This window comes from Gorilla gorilla, chromosome 19 (genome assembly GCF_029281585.2).
Source record: "Gorilla gorilla gorilla isolate KB3781 chromosome 19, NHGRI_mGorGor1-v2.1_pri, whole genome shotgun sequence".
Taxonomy (NCBI): Eukaryota; Metazoa; Chordata; class Mammalia; order Primates; family Hominidae; genus Gorilla; species Gorilla gorilla.
This window is the reverse complement of record NC_073243.2, coordinates 49,268,340-49,289,740: the sequence shown is the minus strand read 5'-3', so window position 1 is coordinate 49,289,740 and position 21,401 is coordinate 49,268,340. Positions and strand designations below refer to the sequence as shown.

The 21,401-nt window shown below is 35.8% G+C and overlaps 1 protein-coding gene across 3 annotated transcripts in view; it reads right to left on the bottom strand.

Annotated features, from left to right (window-relative positions):
* Window positions 1-21,401, bottom strand: part of ERCC8 (ERCC excision repair 8, CSA ubiquitin ligase complex subunit) — a 67,113-nt gene that overhangs the window by 32,123 nt on the left and 13,589 nt on the right. Inside the window, exons 3-6 of one of the 3 annotated variants that reach the window (XM_055367848.2) lie at window positions 18,627-18,722; window positions 16,954-17,543; window positions 11,821-11,922; window positions 8,020-8,143 (exon numbers count right to left, since the gene is read on the bottom strand). In XM_055367848.2, coding sequence (XP_055223823.2) covers window positions 8,020-8,143; window positions 11,821-11,922; window positions 16,954-17,030 — 303 coding nt within the window. In that variant the 5' untranslated portion in view covers window positions 17,031-17,543; window positions 18,627-18,722. Of the gene's footprint in view, window positions 1-8,019; window positions 8,144-11,820; window positions 11,923-14,059; window positions 14,137-16,953; window positions 17,544-18,626; window positions 18,723-21,401 lie in introns of all 3 variants that reach the window. The other 2 variants (XM_055367850.2, XM_019013723.4) reach the window with 2 other exon arrangements.

Sequence of the window (21,401 nt, the reverse complement as noted above, 5' to 3'; positions counted from 1 at the left end):
CAGACATGAAGAAATCCTGAAAAGATATCTCAAAAGGCCAATCTCAGGTTCAACAGTTGTGATGTTATATGCAGGAGTAATTGGGGAAGTTATATATCTTGTGACCTCTGGAATAATGGCTGGCAATCATTTATGTCTCTTGATTGATTTATTTATTTATGAGACCAGGTTATGAGACTGGCTAATTTTTGTATTTTTGGTAGAGACGGGGTTTTGCCATGTTGCCCAGGCTGGTCTCGAACTCCTGAGCTCAAGCAATCCACCCTCCTTGGCCTCCCAAAGTGTTGGGATTACAGGTGTGAGCCACTGCTGGGCCTATGTTTTAGCAGAATTCAGGCTTGTCTCCTCCTCCTAGTCTGGTGGTCTCTCATTAGCTTTACAAAGGTGGCTGAGTTTTGGAGAAGAGCTATTATCATTTAAACTATAAATGGCTGGGGGCAGTGGCTCACCCCTGTAATCCCAGTACTTTGGGAGGCCGAGGCAGGCGGATCACTTGAGGTCAGGAGTTTGAGACAAGCCTGGCCAACACGGTGAAACTCCGTCTCTACTTAAAATACAAAAATTAGCTGGGCGTGGTAGCAGGCGCCTGTAATCCCAGCTATATGAAAGGCTGAGGCAGGAGAATCACTTGAACCCGGGAGGCAGAGGTTGCAGTGAGCTAAGATCACGCCACTACACTACAGCCTGGGCAACAGAGCAAAACTCTGTCTCAAAAATAAATAAATAAATAAGTAAACAAATACATACATAAAATAAAAAAAATAGAGTATTAACTAAATGTCTTCCACACAGTGGAACTGGATAATCAAGAAATGTCTTCCAAAGTTAGCTTGGCCAAAGCCCAGGAATAATTAAGGCAGCTTGAAGGCTAAAGGCAAGAGGGGGTGGTGGCTAGATCAGATCTCCCCTACTGCCACAGTCTTCTCACTGATATAAGTTTTGCAAAGGCAGTTTCAGTATTTGTGTCCAAAACCTACTTTATTTACAAAAAAAGGCCATGAGCCAGACTTGCCCATGAGCCCAGACTTAGCCAATCCCTTGCTCTCCTCAGGTAAAAAATCTTATAATTAGGGCAGTGTGACATCACCATACATTAGTGGAATCTAGCAACATACAAAAATAATAATATATCACGAGTGGACAAAAACAAGGTTGTTTTAACATCTATAAATCAACTAATGTAACTCATCATGTTAATAGAATGAAGGGGGAAAACTACATATTAGTCATCTCAATAGATATGAACATTTTGAAATAAAAGTCAATATCCTTTTTTTTTTTTTTTTAAGGGACGAGTCTTGCCCTGTTGCATGTTCACTCTGATGGTAGTTTCTTTTGCTGTGCAGAAGCTCTTTAGTTTAATTAGATCCCACTTGTCAATTTTGACTTTTGTTGCCATTGCTTTTGGTGTTTTACACATGAAGTCCTTGCCCATACCTATGTTCTGAATGGTATTGCCTAGGTTTTCTTCTGGGGTTTTTATGGTTTTAGGTCTAACATTTAAGTCTTTAATCCATCTTGAATTAATTTTTGTATAAGGTGTAAGGAAGGGATCCAGTTTCAGCTTTCTACATATGGCTAGCCAGTTTTCCCAGCACCATTTATTAAATAGGGAATCCTTTCCCCATTGCTTGTTTTTGTCAGGTTTGTCAAAGATTGGATGGTTGTAGATGTGTGGTGTTATTTCTGAGGCCTCTGTTCTGTTCTATAGGTCTATATATCTGTTTTGGTACCAGTACCATGCTGTTTTGGTTACTGTAGCCTGGTAATATAGTTTGAAGTCAGGTAGCGTGATGCCTCCAGCTTTGTTCTTTTGGCTTAGGATTGTCTTGGTAATGTGGGCTCTTTTTTGGTTTCATATGAACTTTAAAGTAGTTTTTTCCAATTCTGTGAAGAAAGTCATTGGTAGCTTAATGGGGATGGTATTCAATCTATAAATTACCTTGGGCAGTATGGCCATTTTCACGATATTGATTCTTCCTATCCATAAGCATGGAATGTTCTTCCATTTGCTTGTGTCCTCTTTTATTTCATTGAGCAGTGGATTGTAGTTCTCCTTGAAGAGGTCCTTCACATCCCTTGTAAGTTGGACTTCTAGGTATTTCATTCTCTTTGTAGCAATTGTGAATGGGAGTTCACTCATAATTTGGGTCTCTGTTTGTCTGTTATTGGTATACAGGAATGCTTGTGATTTTTGCATGTTGATTTTGTATCCTGAGACTTTGCTGGAGTTGCCTATCAGCTTAAAGAGATTTTGGGCTCAGACGATGGGGTTTTCTAGATATAGAATCATGTCATCTGCAAACAGGGAGAACTTGACTTCCTCTTTTCCTAATTGAATACGCTTTATCTCTTTCTCTTGCCTGATTCCCCTGGCCAGAACTTCCAACGCTATGTTAAATAGGAGTGGTGAGAGAGGGCATCCCTGTCTTGTGCCAGTTTTCAAAGGGAATGCTTCCAGTTTTTGCCCATTCAGTATGATATTGGCTGTGGGTTTGTCATAAATAGCCCTCATTATTTTGAGATACATTCTATCAATACCTAGTTTATCGAGAGTTTTTGGCATGAAGGGCTGTTGCATTTTGTCAAAGGCCTTTTCTGCATCTATTGAGATAATCATGTGGTTTTTGTCGTTGGTTCTGTTTATGTGATGGATTACGTGTATTGATTTGTGTATGTTGAACCAGCCTTGCATCCCAGGGATGAAACCAACTTGATCATGGTGGATAAGCTTTTTGATGTGCTGTTGGATTCAGTCTGCCAGTATTTTATTGAGGATTTTCAGATCGATGTTCATTTGGGATATTGGTGTAAATTTCTCTTTTTTTGTTGTGTCTTTGCCAGGCTTTGGTATCAGGATGATGCTGGCCTTATAAAATGAGTTAGGGAGGATTCCTTCTTTTTCTATTGACTGGAATAGTTTCAGAAAGAATGGTACCAGCTCCTCTTTATACCTCTGGTAGAATTCGGTTGTGAATCCGTCTGGTCCTGGACTTTTTTTGGTTGGTAGGCTATTAATTATTGCCTCTATTTCAGAACCTGTTATTGGTCTATTCAGAGATTCAACTTCTTCCTGGTTTAGTCTTGGGAGGGTGTGTGTGTCCAGGAATTTATCCATTTCTTCTAGATTTTCTAGCTGATTTGCATAGAGGTGTTTATAGTATTCTCTGATGGTAGTTTGTATTTCTGTGGGATTGGTGGTGATATTCCCTTTATCATTTTTTATTGCGTCTATTTGATTCTCCTCTCTTTTCTTCTTCATTAGTCTTGCTAGCAGTCTATCAGTTTTGTGGATCTTTTCAAAAAACCTGCTCCTGGATTCATTGATTTTTTGAAGGGTTTTTGGTGACTCTACTTCCTTCAGTTCTACTCTGATCTTAGTTATTTCTTGCCTTCTGTTAACTTTTGAATTTGTTTGCTCTTGCTTCTCTAGTTCTTTTAATTGGGATGTTAGTGTGTCGATTTTAGATCTTTCCTGCTTTCTCTTGTGGGCATTTAGTGCTATAAATTTCCCTGTACACACTGCTTTGAATGTGTCCCAGAGATTCTGGTACATTGTGTCCTTGTTCTCATTGGTTTCAAAGAACATCTTTATTTCTGCCTTCATTTCCTAATGTACCCAGTAGTTATTCAGGAGCAGGTTGTTCAGTTCCCATGCAGTTGTGCGGTTTTGAGTTAGTTTCTTAATCCGGAGTTCTAATTTGATTGCACTGTGGTCTGAGAGAGTTTGTTGTGATTTGTGTTCTTTTACATTTGCTGAGGAGTGCTTTACTTCCAACTATGTGGTCAATTCTGGAATAAGTGCGATGTGGTGCTAGGAAGAATGTATATTCTGTTGATTTGGGGTGGAGAGTTCTGTAGATGTCTATTAGGTCTGCTTAGTTCAGAGCTGACTTCAACTCCTGGATATCATTGTTAACCTTCAGTCTCATTGATCTGTCTAATGTTGAGAGTGGGGTGTTAAAGTCTCCCATTATTATTGTGTGGGAGTCTAAGTCTCCTTGTAGGTCTGTATGGACTTGCTTATGAATCTGGGTGCTCCTGTATTGGGTGCATATATATTTGGGATAGTTAGCTCTTCTTGTTGTGATCCCTTTACCATTATGTAATGGCCTTCTTTGTCTCTTTTGATCTTTGTTGGTTTAAAGTCTGTTTTATCAGAGACCAGGATTGCAACTCCTGCTTTTTTTTTTTGCTTTCCATTTGCTTGGTAGATCTTCCTCCATACTTTTATTTTGAGCCTATGTGTGTCAGTATGCAGAGAATTTTTAAAAATGAGGATGGGCACAGTGGCTCATGCTTGTAATCCCAACACTTTTAGAGGCCAAGGTGGGAGGATCATTTGGGGCCAGATTTTGACACCAGCCTGGGCAAGACAGAGAGACACTGTCTCTACAAAAAGTTAAAAAATTAGCCAGAGATGGTGGTGCACACCTGTAACCTTCACTACTTTGGAGCCTGAGCTGAGAGGATCCCTTGAGCCCAGGAGTTTGAGGTTATAGTGAGTTATAATTGCGCCACTGCACTCTAGCTTGGGCAACAGGGCAAGACTCGTCCCTTAAAAAAAAAAAAAAAAAAAAAAAAAAGGATATTGACTTTTATTTCAAAATGTTCATATCTATTGAGATGACTAATATGTAGTTTTCCCCCTTCATTCTATTAACATGATGAGTTACATTAGTTGATTTATAGATGTTAAAACAACCTTGTTTTTGTCCACTCGTGATATATTATTATTTTTGTATGTTGCTAGATTCTACATATTAATAGTTGATTTAGGATTTTTGTATTTATATTTGTAAGAGACACTGTCTTGTAATTTTCTATATAATGTCCTTGTAAATTTTGAAATCATGGATATGCCCCATAAAAAAAGTTTACAAAAGTTCCTTTTTTTCCTCTTGAAGCATTTGTGTAAGATTGGTATTATCTCTTTTTTAAGTGTTTAGAATAATTTACTCGTAAAGGCATCTAGGCCTGGAGATGTCAGTCTTCTTCTATTGTCTGTTTTTCCTCCTAAGCTCATTTGTTGGTAAGCTTGGAAGTTTCTGATTTGAGTGCTAGAAATTACATACAAAAAATTGGGAGAGATTCTGCGTTATGTTATCCTCCTCTAGAGAAGATCCAATCTCTCTTTTGCAGGTAGGAGAGGGAAGATCATATCAATTCAAACATAAAGCTTGTCTGCTATTGTAGAGTTCTGTAATAATTTTCTACTGATGCAGTAAGGAATTACCACATACTTAGTAATTTATAACACAAATTTATTATCTGTAATAAATCTGTTCTACAAGTTAAAATTCTCATATAGGTCTCAATGGATTATAATCAAGGTGTTGACAGGCTGCATTCCTTTTTGGAGGCTCTAGGAGAGAATACTTTCTCCATCTTCCAGAGACCACCCACATTTCTTGGCTTGTGATCCCCTTAATCCATCTTCAAAGCTAGCAATTTTACATTTCTCTGGCCATTCTCCCAGTCAAATTTACCCCGTCTCCTTCTGCCTCCCACTTCCATTTTATAAGATTCTTATGATTACATTGGGCCCACTAGGATAATTCAGCATTATCTCCCTGTCTTGAGGTCAGGTGATTGGCAACCTTAATTCCCCTTTGTATGTTCTAGAGATTAGCACATAGACATCTGGGAGCGGGACATGATGCTGCCTACCACAGGCTCCATCTACCTCCTATTTGTACCCATTATTAGAGTATACCCCTCTAGGTGCCCTAAGAGCCTGGGTGTTTTCCTAGGCCCCCTTCTACTTAGCAAGTACTGCACTGCAATTCTTCTCTCCAGTACCATGTGACTGGGCAAAATTGCTGTTCTTCAAATGTCTTCTGCTTCATTTCTTAAGTCTATGGTCTCGCATAGCTTGGTCAGCGAATATCTCAAAGAAAAAACCAGTGCAAGATGTTAGGCTGATTTCTCTGCATCTCTCTTCTTTCTGTGATCTTGACCCTTTAATTTCTGGCTGTCTTGGCAGCCCACATTCCAATTTCTGTCTCTCTAGCTTTATGAAATTGACTAAAGTCCCACTCATTTATCTGCCTCTTAGAAGCTATCCAATGCCTGTCTTCTCAGTCTCTTGCCTTACTTTAATGACAAATGTCCAAAGAGAAAAAGAGTGTGTGGAAAGTTGAATGCATTTCTGTAAGTGTTCCCCTCTCTAGGATCTGATTCTCAATTCCTAGATTTTTTGGCAGCTTTATAAAACCCTCAACTAGATGCCTGTTTATGCTTTATCTAGCTTTTCTCAATGGAGGTGCTGGTTTGGCTACAAGATATTCCATTATAGTCAGAAGTGAAAGCTCATGACATTCATTTAATTGTTAAAATATACTCTCATTTTCAATGACATGTATTTTAAATAAATATACTTTATTATAAAAATAAATCTGAATAGGACTATTCTTTTCTAATGTAGCAAGGTCAAAAAAAACACATCTATTTAGTTTGAATTATGAGAAGTGTATTAAATTTGCATTTATATACACAACACTGTTTTGTTTTGCTCACTAGAATCATAATATACTTCATGATTTTATTACTTTTTAATATGTGGCCAGTTACATACATTGTTAGTCATCCCTAAAGCATTTACTCAGCAGTTAGTGTACATAGAACTGAATTTAGTAATGTATAAGACATAGTACTTTCTTTGGGGAAGTAACAATCTAGAACAACAAATAAGACAAACAAGTATGAAAATGATATTATAAAGTAGTATGAGAATGTATTGAAATAGGAATACAGAAAATAGTGCTATAAAGTAAAATAATGGTTAATATGTACTCCAGAAGCTGAAATCATTAAACTGCATGATAGAACTAAAAGGGACCTTAGACACCATCTAGTCTGACACTTTAATTTTATAGCTGAAGAGACCTTTGCTAACAAATTAAATGACTTATCTAAAGCAACAAATCTCATAAGTGGCAGAATGGAACTAGAACTCTGGCATCTACAGTCTTGGATCAATGTAATTGTAAAAAAAGATGTGACCTTAGGAGAAGGGAAGAGTTGCAAGGGAAAGGGATTTGAGGTAGGGAATACAACAGATTCAAAACATGATCAATTTAGTTGCAGCAAAGCATTTGTGTTGAAAACTGGTAGAACATAGGATTGAAGGAACAAGGGCTGAAGTCATGGAGAACTTGGAATGCCAGGCTGAGTTTAGACAATGGGAATCCCTAGAGGGTTTGGGTAGCGACATGATGAAACTGCTTTATAATAAGATTAATTCTGGGGTAGAACTTAGTGTAGAAAATGTAGAAGGTAAGGGAGTGATTTTAGTAGTCCAGATGTGCAGTAAAGGCAAGGTAAATAGAAAAGAGAGGTATGAGAGAGTTTGAAGAAAGGATTGCTAAGATTTTATGATTAAATTTAATGAGATGTGATCATGTTCAGTTGGGACCATGTTAAGTTTGAAGGGATGACACTACATTTAAGTATAGACATACTGTAGAAAAGTAGAGACATATCAGAGTAGAGCTCAGAGAAAAGATTAGCACTCGGAATGTAAATTTGACCAAATGTCATACAAACTATTATCCATTGCTTGCCTTTACTAAGCTACAGTATTAACAGCTTTCTCCTTCAAGTTTTTAGATCAATCAAAGATAAATCCAATTTTCTACTTTAGATTACTAGATCATAGTATTTTTCACAAAGGGATAATAATATTAGCTAATAGTTTTTGAGCATTTACTATATGCTCTGTACTGTACTAGGTACTTAACATATTTTGGCTCATTTAATCCTCACAACCATACTATAATCATTACTCCCATTTACAGATGAGAAAGACACACAGAGGTTTGGACACTTGCCCAGTGTCATACAGCTGTCAGCAGCACAGCCAGGATATGAACTCAAGAAGTCTAGCTCTTCTTAACCACTGTACTGCTTTCACATCTAACATATATGACATCTCAGCAAATAATCATACTAAAATGGTTTAGGATTAAATTCTCCTTTATCCTACAAAGCAATCTGCAAATGTTTTAATGTACTTACTTGTAATGTATTTGTATCCCATACTTTCAGAGTTTTATCAAATGAGCTTGATGTGAATATGCCAGTGTCATGAGGATACCACTGTACAGTCTCCACACTGTATCTGTGAACATCAGGGTGATCTCTACAAAACAGCAATCAAAATTTACATTAACTGACTTGAGTTTCAAAACTGGTACTATATTAAGAACAAGTAGTAGTCTCAGGTAGGATGATATGAATGGCCAAACCGAGATCACATGCCTGTGTCCTAGCTGTGTAGAAGGCGAGAAAGAATGTCCAGGCGTCTCTAGATTCAGGCTCCCACTGTGTGACGCAGAGACATGCCTCCTACTAAGGGTCACAATGTGAAAGATTCTCTATTTTTGTACTATATACAGCCTGGAGGGATCAGCCGACTACACTGGACTTCTTTCATCTTGAAAGAGTGATTTGGTCTTACTGGAAGAGACAGCTGTTTTGGTTTTGGATTTGCTTTTCCAAAGTCTCATTCTATTAGCACTACTATTCTTAGAATTATTGAATGCCTCACACACCTCCATGGTATTCCATACAATATTGCTTCTTATCAAGGAACTTATTCTATGACCAAAGAATGCAACTGGTGTAGGCCGATGAGATTCATCTTATGTAACCCACCATCCATAAAAACATAACATGTTGAAGACTCTATGATGTCAGCTACAATACACCACCTTGTGAGGGTGGTATGCTGTCCTGAAGGATGTAGTATATGCTCTGAACCAGTGACCAACATAGTGTGTTACCTAACTGAATCTTGATTCAAACAAACTGGCTTTTAAGAGAGATTTACGAGATGAAGAGGGAAATTTGAACACAGACTGAATATTTAATATAGATAATTTTTGTGTATTTAAGATAGTGGTACTGTAGTTATGCTCATAAAGTCTTTATCTTTTAGAGATATAAATAATTATGAATAAACGATAGGTTGTTCGAGATTTGCTTCAACAGAATTATGAGGGTGGATGGGTGGGAGGTAGAGATGAAACAAGATTGGTTATGATGGTTGGTGAAGCTGGGTGATTGATACACAGGTCATTATACAACTCTCCAATCTTGTATATGTTTAAAATTTCCCATAGAAAACAAAAGTTAACAGAAGACTTCTGCAACCCTATGCAGATACAACCATGATGCTTTTGGTTTCCTTAAGATGAAGGTTTGGGACCTTAAAACAGTTGTGGTGCTATCTGAAGGAATGAGAACACAAAGAAGGAAAGTCTTAAGTGCCAGCTCTGGCATTAAAACAGCTGCAAAAATACAAGAACTATAGTGCCTACTCATATTTCCTTTTTTTCTCTGTAAATATTCATATATTTTAACTAATTTTCCCTTTCCTCTCTTACCTTTATTATTTTTATAGGTTAACTATATAATTGAGTCCACAAATTGTATAATACTGATATAGGATAAATTAAACTAGTGGGAAAAATGAACATGACCTTGAAATGGAGCCAGGTGTGGTAACTAAATCAACTTAGGATCATCACCCTTTGGGGAAGAGGATGATCACCTTTTTGGCTGTATAGTGAAGATTTGCATTAGGTTAGGCTGGAACATTTTTTTAAAAAACGGTAAGTATGGGAAGAAAGGTGTATATGCATGCTGGACAGCCAAATGGGTGGATTGTAGGGAACATGTGCCTTTTTTCTTGGCTGATGAGCATTCAAACTCCTATTTAGAGGGAATGCCCTTTGTTTTACTGAAAATAAGAGCTCTACCTCTTCTTACAGAAAGCAAGGGACTCTAGACATTCTCTTTTCCTAGGAGAGTTAGCCATTATTCAAAGCTGAGGAGTTGAGAGTCTGCGTTGGTGACATACAGCAAAACCCAAACGAATGTTCCTGTGGTGTGACCCTGACTGTGTTCTCTATCCTGACTTCTTTTGTTTTCTGCTTGTTTTCTAAGTCTGATTCTCCCATCTTCCTGACAGTTATGTGAGATACTAAATATTCTTCCAATAAATTTCTGCTTAAGATAAGCAGATTGATTTCCTTTTGCTCCTAAGAATATTGACTTCTACAGAGATTTTTCCAGTGATACTACTTTTAAATGAAAATTTTTAATGTAGTGATAACAAATAAAAGCTCACTTATATTTTAAGTTTAAATTTTAAAATAGGATAAAATATTTTATGTTACTATATATGTTCTGTTATTTTCATTTATATTTAATAAGAAATTCTTATTATATTTAATAAGAATTTTGGTAGAGGAAAGGAATCTTTTTAGTGCTCAAGGACAAACACATTAAGTATACTAATAGTAAGCATCAGAAAATAGTCTAAGTCACATTAACTTAATAATAGTCTTTATTGAAATTATTTTTAAATTGGATTGTAAATCCTTCAGATGTATAAAATGCTATATAACTCATTTTGTAAAGATGCATACTATATGTCCATTTTCAAATTCAAAGTCACACTTTTAAATATAGAGTCTGAATCCAAGAATAAAATCATAGTAAAACAAGATTGACACATTACGCATTTACTTATGTCACAAACCAAAACAAAGCAAATCACAGTCCCTCATGGAATATTATGTAGCACGCAGAATAGGTGAAAATACTATTTTGCTATGTAACAAAATAAATTTAATGTTAAAATGTTAGCTAGGATAAAAATAAGATAAAAAGGAATTTAATTAACATGACTTTTTTTGTTATTGAGGGTGGGAAGAGAGTATAAATGGCCTAAGTCTCTAAGTTCTAGAGTATTTGAGGCGATATCCTGTTTTGTAATAAGTATTCCTGTAAGTACATTGCTTTTCACTTATGCAGTGGTTTCAGTTTTCAACACGCTTTTAAAAAGATAGTATTTCATTTAATTCTCATAGAAACATATAAGAACCACAGGGCATGTATACTGATTTCTAAAATAAAATAATGTGAAGCTGAGATTAACTGATTTTCTCAAATTTGTATTTCTAATGTGAAGCACCAGAGCCAACAAACAATAGCAAATCTCCTCATAAATATTCCATAGCATATATTCTAATGCTTTGGGAAGAGCTGTAATAGATAGTTGATGTTAATGTTTACAAAGTTTTCCCTCTTGAAAGCATTTTCTCAGTGCCCATTCTCCCTGTTAATTCAAAGGTCTGCTCATTATCAGATTGAATATAGGTGACGAGAAAGGATTAAATGACCACAATGGAAAAATTACAATGTCACAAAACATTTTATTAGAGACTTAAAAAAAATTATCACAAGATTGGTAAGCCAGTAGAGAACAGTCAGAGAAGACAAGTATTACAGATGTATGTTTTTAAGTTAGGCATCTTTGAGTAAGTAGAGAGACAAGAGAGGGGTGAGTGGGTATATGTGTATGTGTGTGTTTGGTGAGGGAATACCAATATGTTCAGTATATCTAAACCTTTTTCTTCCATTAGTATCAGGTGAAAATCTAATTTGTGTTTATAATTAGCTGAAGGACTATAAATGAATCTTACACTAAGTGGTACTAAAAACTCTAATTAGTTACTGAGATGTGCTATGTAGGTAAAGAAAAAGAAGGACACAATCACAAGTTTTTTAAAAATAAAATCCTAATGAAAATTGATACTGAAGTTGCTTTGGGGAAGACACATGTTAAAAAACTATACCTGAATGTCAGTTACTATTTTCAAGAAAGTGTCAAGGAACAGCCATGCAAATGTGTTATGTGAACCATTTGCTTGACCCATTCACTTGACTGCAATTTTCATGTTTTGCATTTGATGCAAAAAATACTCAACTATTTACAAATTCATAAATTTTTACATTTTAAATACATACCTGCCAATGGAACACACTGCTTTACATGTGTAATAAGATTGTCTGCTGGAGTTCTCAAGGTCATAAAGTACAATCACACCATCTGAACCACCTGATAACATGCTGATAATAAAAAAGTTCACATTAATTTATCATTTTATTTATTATTTAGTCCATTTATTTATGATTGCAAATTCTAAAAACTGATTTGCAAACACTCAAATGTATTAAGGATACATTAATTTGTAATAAGTTAATCCTCAATAACACAGACTTCATAAACTAAAATTTCTTAATATTTAATACAAGAATGAATATAAAAAAATTCATTCTGTGATCATTTCAAGTTTACTTCTGTAACTTCAAAAAGAAAGGGTGACAGAAACAAGACGGCAAAAGAAATTTCTTAAGTAAAATATTATAAAGTTATTTTAAATGTCCTAATTATGACTATGCTAAATAAAAAAGGAATTAGACAAACCAACTATTACTGACACTTGCTATTTCGCTCTGGGCAAGTTATACCACCTGTCTAAGACTCAACATTTGTAAAGGAGGGGGACATTTTTACCTGAATCACAGTGTTGATAATAAAAGTGCAAAATTCTTTTTATAGTACCTGGCAAAAAATAGGGGCTCAATAAATGTTAGATTCCTTCCTTCTCTTATGAATGCATTCACTCAATTCATTCAACTTTAAGTTCCTACAATGTTAGACACCCTGCTAAAACAACTGTGAACAAGGCAGGCATGGTTCCTGTCTTCGCAGAGTTTACAATCCAATAGGGAAAACAAGTAGTGTGCATAATCACACAAATTATTAGTTATGATTGGGATCACTGTGACAATAACTTATTTTTATTCTAGTTTGGAAATTCAGGAACAGTTTCCCTGATTGCAATATTTAAGCTGGTATGTGAAGGATGATTCAAAGTTAGCCAGACAGGTGTGAAAGTAACAATCCAAGCCCATTCTAGGAACCAAAAGAAGGGATTTGTTGCTGGAGCAGTGTGAAAGGGAAAGAGTGGTGAGAGATGAGAGGCAGGAGCCAAACCACTGGAAGCCTTACTTTTGGGAGTAAAAGAGGGTGCTAAAAAATTAGCAATATCTTTTTTTGGAAACAATTATTGACTCACTCTCAAGCTGGTCTATTATATTGGCAGAACCTACAAAATTATTCTATTCAAAAACTTTGCAAAAATATTTCTAAAAAGTAAAAGTAACAAGCATATATACTAAAGCTATATACATTGATTGAACTTAATAATTTGTAAAATCATTCTTGGTACTTCATATACTTTAATCAGTTTCTTAACCATATTTGTCTCTAAGACTGTTACTGTGTTTTTTTAAATGGGATTTTTCAATATGATCTTATTAGTTTTTTTGGCATAAAATTGTCTAAAAATCATCTTTAAATCTGGAGTTGTTGACACCTTTAACTGACTTCCCTAAAAGCCATAATGTTTAATTTAGGAAATAACAATAGATGATGAGGTATATGGTAAGTTCAGAGAAAATTCTGCAAAATGGAGGATATTCTTGAAATGTGCAAATATTTCAGATTATTTTCACTGTTTTTACCTTAATTCAAAGTACCTTTCTTTAGTATACTTCTTTTTTTACAAGACAAAATTCTCCTTGAACAAATTCTTTATTTTATGTCTCTTTTGGATGTTACATCAAATTTAAATATTATAAAATCTTAGACATTGTGAATGTTATTCCATTACAAAATATACATTTATCCCAATTACAAATATACATTTATCCCAATCAAAAATAGGGGAACCATCAGAAATTCTTCACAGAGGTCCAAACAATGCAATCTCTCTAGATCATCACTCTTTCCTTTTCACCTCAAAGTAACTCATTATCATGAGTTTTATCGTAGTCACTGTCTTTCTCTTCTGTATAGTTCATAGTTCATCACCTTAGAGTGTACACATGAATATTAGCTTTGCTTTTTAAAAAAATTTTAATGTCTTTTAACTTTTAAGCTATAGGTCTCCTCTACCTTTCTTCCTCCCTCCTGTACTTTTCCCCTCTCTTGTAATTTATTTGTTGCAAAAACCAGATCATTTGTCCTGTAATTTCCAGCCTGGACTTTGGTGACTGCATTCATGTGCTATAATTTAAAATAATTTCTATTTGCCATTGCTCTTTGTTGTGATGTGATATTAGCAGACAAACCAATATCTAGATCCATCAATTTATACATCTATATAAAGTGTTGCTATCCGCTAATATTATTGCTCACCGTCAATCCTTAAGTTGCTGTCTCTCTCGTCATTCTAGTTGAATGATTTCATTCTCTGGTTGATTCCTAAGGAATGGCTAATAAGAACAACAGTCTCTGAATTCTTGTGTTGTGGACAATTTATCCGTCCTTTTTGTATCTGAAATCAGTTTGGCTGGATATAAAATCCTTGACTCACATTTTATTTCCTTGAGCATCTTGGATAAGAAGCTTCATTTCTTTTGCCAGAAAGCCCAAAGTCAAAGTCTAGTGACAATATAAATCCCCCCCACTTATATAAAGTTCCAGATCTTATTTATCCTAGAAAAGCTTTCTTGAATTATTGTTTTAATATTTATTCTGCTCTTTTGCCTTGGTTTCTTCTTTGGGAACTTCTATCATATGTTATGCTGGATCTTCTTTGCCTATGTTCTATATATACACCTCTTGAATTATTTTCCTCTGTTCATTTCTTTTTGGCTTTAAAATTTTCCTCCTTTCTAGTTTCTATTTCTAAGGCATTACCTCTTCCATTTATTTGTGTTCTTTAAGTTTTAGTCAGTCTTCATTTCTGAAATATTTTTATTTCTAATTTTCTGAGTTTGAGCATCTCATTTCTGAGGTTTTCTAATAACTTAACATTATTCTCTCATTTATTATATGTTTATAAAACAACTTTTACCTAGTTTTGAAATATTAGGTTAGAGTTCTCATTTGTTTTATAGATACTTCTTTCTGGTGTGACTTCACTATCTGTAGCAGCTTTAGTCCACTTCTTATTCTCTTTGTTTTTATAATGATTTTGTAGGAACTTTGACCTTAATCCTATTCTTTTGCTCATTTTTATGTAAAATTAATTTTCTTAACTTTTTAGAATGGAGGCTTGACTTACAATAATGTTTAAATTTTATATATTAAAACATCCTCTTCTTCCCTTAAAAACTTTTTTTGGGGGGTAAGATTTCAAAATATGGAAGCTTACTTTCAGAGATTTCCTGTTTCTGTTCACCTTTCCAATTTTATCGGGGACATCTTTTTCCTTTGTTTCTATTGTCTCTGTACTGCTCAATTTGGATTCTATTTCCAGCAGTTTTCCTCAGTATATAGTTCTGTACTGGGGGCGCACTTTGATTGGTTAGCTCTTTGGAAAGATATTAGAGTCCAGACTGCTATAGCTCCTTCTGGTCTTACCATGGACCACCCAAACATACCTACAATTAGAGTATGCCATCTTCTCCCAGTTTGAGCTGCTGTAGTCAAATTTGCTTGCTAAGTTTTCAACCAACCTGTTGGTTACTTTGGACTTATCCAGGTATATCAGATGCCTTATCGCTTTTTACTGCCTCCTCTAGCAAAAATGCTGGTAGTGCACAGATCTTTCAGTTGTCAGTGGTTTGTTCCCACTTATTCAGTTTGGGGTTTGTAGGGATACTTCATGACCTAGTTTGGTTGTAAGTGTTAATCTGGTTTTTCCTATTTGCCATTTTTAGTCTCTTTATGTGTTTTAATGGAGAACTAGAGGAACGTTAAAAACTGCATTGACATTGTCATCTTTCTTTCTTTTTTTCCGAGAAGAAGTCTCGCTCTGTAGCCCAGACTGGAGTACAGTGGCATGATCTCGGCTCACTGCAACCTCTGCCTCCCAGGTTCAAGTGATTCTCCTGCCTCAGCCTCCAGAGTAGCTGGGATTACAGGCACGTGCCACTGCACCTGGCTAATTTTTTCTATTTTTAGTAGAGACGGGGTTTCACCACGTTGGCCAGGCTGGTCTTGAACTCCTGACCTCAGATAATCCGCCCGCCTTGGCCTCCCAAAGTGCTAGGATTACAGGTGTGAGCCACTGCGCCCGGCCTGTTATCTTTCAAGAATGGCACCCAAACTACAGTTTTTGGCACTACATTCACTGAGTATTTTGATTGAAAGATTTTCACCTGATTTTGAACAAAATACAATTAAATGTAGAGCCAGTGCTATTTAACTCTCCAAGATAAGGAGCTTGTGCCAGAAACAAACACACATCTTTCTTCACTGAGAATGTCTTGTTACAAACATGTCTTAGCTCCTTTAAATGGTGTGTGTAATGATGTAGTAGATTTATGTTTTAGCGCAAGATCCTTATCTTGTGACCCAGTCACAAATAGTTCATGAACTAGTAGCATGTATTGATTTATAGACTTGTTTTTAAGATAAATTCAATACCAATTTATAAAACAATAGGGTTAATTTAAAAGTAGTTATTTGAAGGCTCAAAAATCCAATTGATGGGCAGTAAAGAAAGACTGCTAATAATGCCCTACTTAGTTATTTTAAAAAATATTCCACATTAGCTTTATTACATTTTGTAGTTCAGTTACTCTAATTGTGTACATAGAGAAATATTTGTAAATTTTAACAACTACAACTTTTATTTAGATTGATAAAATGTTTGGACACAGTTGTGAGTTACATGTATACTACAACCAATTCCCAAAACACTTTTGCTTCATAATTAATCTTCACGAAACGTTGCTTTTCTTGCCATACAGATGTATTATCAATATAAAACAAAATTATGTTAAAAGTTGAAATTTTAATCTTAATTGATATGGTATTTACAATAATGTCAGATGTTTTGACTGTGTTAAAATGGCTTCCAAAAGCTTTTCTCTGATTCCATTAACTTTCTATTTGAAGTATCTGATGGCACTGACATTAACTATGAGATACTTTTTGCTGATAGAGTATGAAGAGATATGGTTTCATGTTTTTATATAGACAAGAAAACTTAGTATTAAAGATGAATGAAATTAACTTAGAAGAATTTAAAAGGTATAAAAGAAAATTCAAGCTTCACAGAGTGATACGCAAATGCACCCTCTGCAGTTGCACCTGTTAAACTGTAATTTTCAGATACTTTTTGTAAAATAACACCTTACTTTGAAAATCTCTGCCATATTTGTGTATTCTGTCTGGTTTCCAATCTGATTTTCAGTGACATCTTTACAGCTCTCATGGTGGACGGTAAATATTAACAGGTGTTTTGAACAAGTTATATACACATCGATTTTTTTAGTTTTCCACAGAATGTACACTTTCCTTTTAATATCTCTTGTTGCTATCAAAAGGGGTTAATGCAAAATACAAGTCTTAGCAAACAATGAAATAGTTGTAGACTTTTACCGTGCAATAAAGCGGAAAATCACTGTAGCAAGTCTTCAGACTTTTCTCTATGTGCTGTATTAAAAGATGCCTCATCTGCATTTCTCAAATGTATTTCATGCACATATAATCTGTAACTTCCCACATTTCTCACCAACTCTGCCAACTGGTAGTCTACTGGCTTCTCATACATCACAGGCCACACAACTGATTACTACACCAAGTGGCTGGCTGGAGTAACAGTATTGATTACTTTCCTGACCAGCATCCAAACCCAAAAGTCAGCTATCTCCTGCTGCTCATGTCTGCATGTTTCATAAGTGAGTGCCCCCCCAGCTGTCCTTGAATAGAAGGTGTTATACTGAGCCTGGAAAAGGTCAGGAAAAAGAAAAGAATTATTACTCGTCATCTTTTAGATTTAACCACATGCTAAAGTAAGATGTTTCTCATATACTAGTAGATGAGACCATGGTGGAAGCTGGAAGTAAAAAGTGGAAGTTTATCAAATCTGTTCTGACTTGACTTAATGTATTAATAATAATATTTCAGTATAAAATAAAAATTCTGGGGGAAATGCTAAACATACCATAACACAAAAAACTGTTTCCTTTAGTTAATGCTATATGTGGCCTAATTATAGGCCACATGAAACATACCATAACACAAACTGCTTCCTTTAGTTAATGCTATATGTGGCCTAATTGTAGGCCACATGAAAGCTTTTGTACGGTCTTTTAAGAGTAATGCAGTGTTATGACGAATTGTAAGTAGGAGAATATGTTCAGAATTGAGTTTTTCAAAGCATTTTGGCTGCTGTGTAGAGACTGGGCTGAAAGGAGTAAAAGTATATGTAATACTGCTTTTGATTAATAGTGGCAGCAGTGGTGGCAACTGTTTATGACGTGCCAGGTCTTACGTTAATCATGTTGTGCATATTATCTCAAACCTCAAAACAAACTTGTTAGGTAGGTACTATTGTTCCCATTGTATAGCTAAGGCAACTGATAATTCGAAAGGTTAGGTAAGGGTAAAGCCAGGAAGAACTCAAATATAATTCTTATTTGTTTCTAATCTAATTCTTCAAAAGAGTCTTTCACTTTTTATATTTATTTTACCATTAGACTTTTTTGAGAGTAGCAACTATGTTTTAAAATAGCACCTAAAGACACATTCTAGCACTAAAAGCCCTCTGCATCCAAAAGAAGTTCAATGTTTAATTTAATAGTAAGTAAATATTTATATTAAAGTAGCTTGGAAATGTTTATTTGACAACATTTGGTAGGTTTGATGCTTTGTATTTATTTGAAATTAATAATGCCAGATTAAAAAATGCTACAATTTAGGATTTTCATTAATTTTAACGAAACTTCTACATCATTAATCTGAAAAAGCAGGTTTTACTGCATTTCACTTAGAAAGAAAAATGATTATACAAGTATAATAAACTTACTATCTCCCTTCAACAGGTTCAATGTCAAGGGTGTTAATTCCACCGCCGTGGATTCTTTCAACATCTCTGTCTTTATTTAATTCCAGTCCCAAAACTCTTAAAAATAAAAGGGGGAGAAAGAAATTAACAAGTAATTTAACATTTAAAAATTTCTTATTTAACCAAGATTACTTATGGTACAAAAATCACAAGAAATGTCTAAATCTTCTACCACACATCCTAATGTATTTATAGATTTTTAGAGATCTTGTATAAATGTTTAAAATATCAACAGTAGTAACAATTACATGCAAACTTTTAAAGGTATTTAGAGACTGAAATTTGTATGAAAAAAGTTAAATTCTGATAAATGTAGCTGAGGACATCTAATGGACAAAAGCATAAATTACAGGATTAAAAAAATTCCTTGAAATGTTTCTTAAAGATGGACAGAAATAAAAAATGAGTATGGGCTGGGTGCAGTGGCTCATGCCTGTAATCCTAGCGCTTTGGGAGGCTGAGGTGAGAAGACTCCCTGAGACCAGGAGTTGGAAAGCATCCCAGGCAACATAGCGAGACCCCATCTCTACAAAAAATAAAATAAAAATAAGCTGGGCATGGTGGTGGGCTCCTATGCAGGAGACTGAGGCAGGAGGATTGCTTGAGCCCAGGAGTTCGAGGATGCAGTGAGCCATGATCACTTCATTGCACTCCAGCCTGGGTGACAGAGTGAGATCCTGTCTTAAAAGAAAAGAGACTATGTTCAACTTAACATTTATGTGTATTTAAATAAAGCCACTTAAATATCAATACAAATAATTAACAAGTACTCTCACAAACTAAGACAAATGACATTTCTGATATTTTATAACTGTAAACCATCATTATCCTGGTGAGCATATTATTAAGATTAAATGAGTTTGTATATAAAAGGTGCTAATTACAATGCCTAGTACATTATAAGTATCTAGCGAATATTAACTATTTGAATCTGTCTTAATCTGTTGGCTGTTATTAGCATCTACACTAATTTGACCAGAATTATTTCTAAATTCATTATTGATTAAAATAATGCTAGTTTAAATATCAAATTATAAATTTTTGGCCTATAAAATTATCAGTTTTTTAAAAAGATAACAATGCACAATGCTGGAAAGGCATAAACTGATACTTTCATTCACTGACATTAGTACAAGTAATTATAAGCATTTTGGAAATCATTTAACAGTATAAAGTATCTGATTTGAAGATATACATGGCCCTTTGTCTTCTAGACATTACATATAGTACAACAATGACAAGCAGGCCAGGTGCAGTAGCTCATGCCTGTAATCCTAGCACTCTGGGAGGCCGAGGTGGGCGGATCACCTGAGGTCAGGAGTTCGAGACCAGCCTGGCCAACATGGCTAAACCCTGTCTCTACTAAAAATACAAAAATCAGGCTAGGTGCGGCGGCTCATGCCTGTTATTCCAGGACTTTGGGAGGCCGAGGATCACGAGGTTACAAGATTGAGACCATTCTGGCCAACATGGTGAAACCCCGTCTCTACTAAAAATACAAAAATTAGCTGGGCGTGGTGGCGTGTGCCTGTAATCTCAGCTACTCGGGAGGCTGAGGTAGGAGAATCACTTCAACCTGGGAGGCGGAGGTCGCAGTGAGCCGAGATCACACCACTGCACTCCAGCCTGGGTGATAAGAGCGAGACTCCATCTCAAAACAAAAACAAAAACAAACTAAAAAATGAGCCAGGCCCAGTGGCGTATGCCTGTAATCCCAGAGGCTGAGGCAGGAGAATAGCTTGAACCCAGGAGGCAGAGGTTGCAGTGAGCCGAGATCGCGCCACTGCACTCCAGCCTGGGTGACATTTATTGCAATACATCTATATACATTGCAATTTAGCCTTAGGTTTAAATATCCAGACAAACAGTAATTAGTTATCTGACTTTGATCAATAACAATAACAGCTAATATAAAAAGCCAGGCTGGGCATGGTGGCTCATGCCTGTAATCCCAGCACTTTGGGAGGCCAACCAAGGAGGCCGGATCACTTGAGGTCAGCGATTCAAGATCAGCCTGGCCAACATGGTGAAACCCCGTCTCTACTAAAAATACAAAAAAATTAGCCAGGCGTGGTGGCGCATGCCTATAATCCCAGCTACTCAGGAGGCTGAGGTGGGAAAATTGCTTGAACTCAGGGGACGGAGGTTGCAGTGAGCTGAGATCATGCCACTGCACTCTATACTCCAACCTGGGTGACAAAGCAAGCAAGACTCCGTCTCAAAAAAAAAAAAAAGCCTACTACTCATTGTAATAGGTAGTAATAAGAAGTGTAATAAGTGGTAGTCCCAGGAGTGGTGATTATTATTAAATGCATCTCCTGATTATAAGATTAATAGAAGAGTAATTTGCCCAAGGTCACACAGCTAATATTTGGCTGAGCTGCATTTGAACTTTAACATTAAATTTTTTTTAAAATTTACTTTTAGAGACAGGGTCTTCCTCTGTCACCCAGGCTGGAGTGCAATGGCAAAATCATAGTTCACTATAGCCTCAAACTCCTGGGCTTAAGGGATCCTCTTGCCTCAGCCTCCCAAATAGCTAGGACTACAATTGCATGTTACCACACCTGGCTAAGTTTTGGTATTTTTTTGTAGAGATGAAGTATTGCTATGTTGCCCAGGCTGGTTTGGAACTCCTGGCCTCAAGCAATCCTCTCACCTTCACCTCCCAAAGTACTGGGATTACAGGTGTGAGCCACCACATCTGGCCCTGAACTCTGACATTCTTTCCCCAGA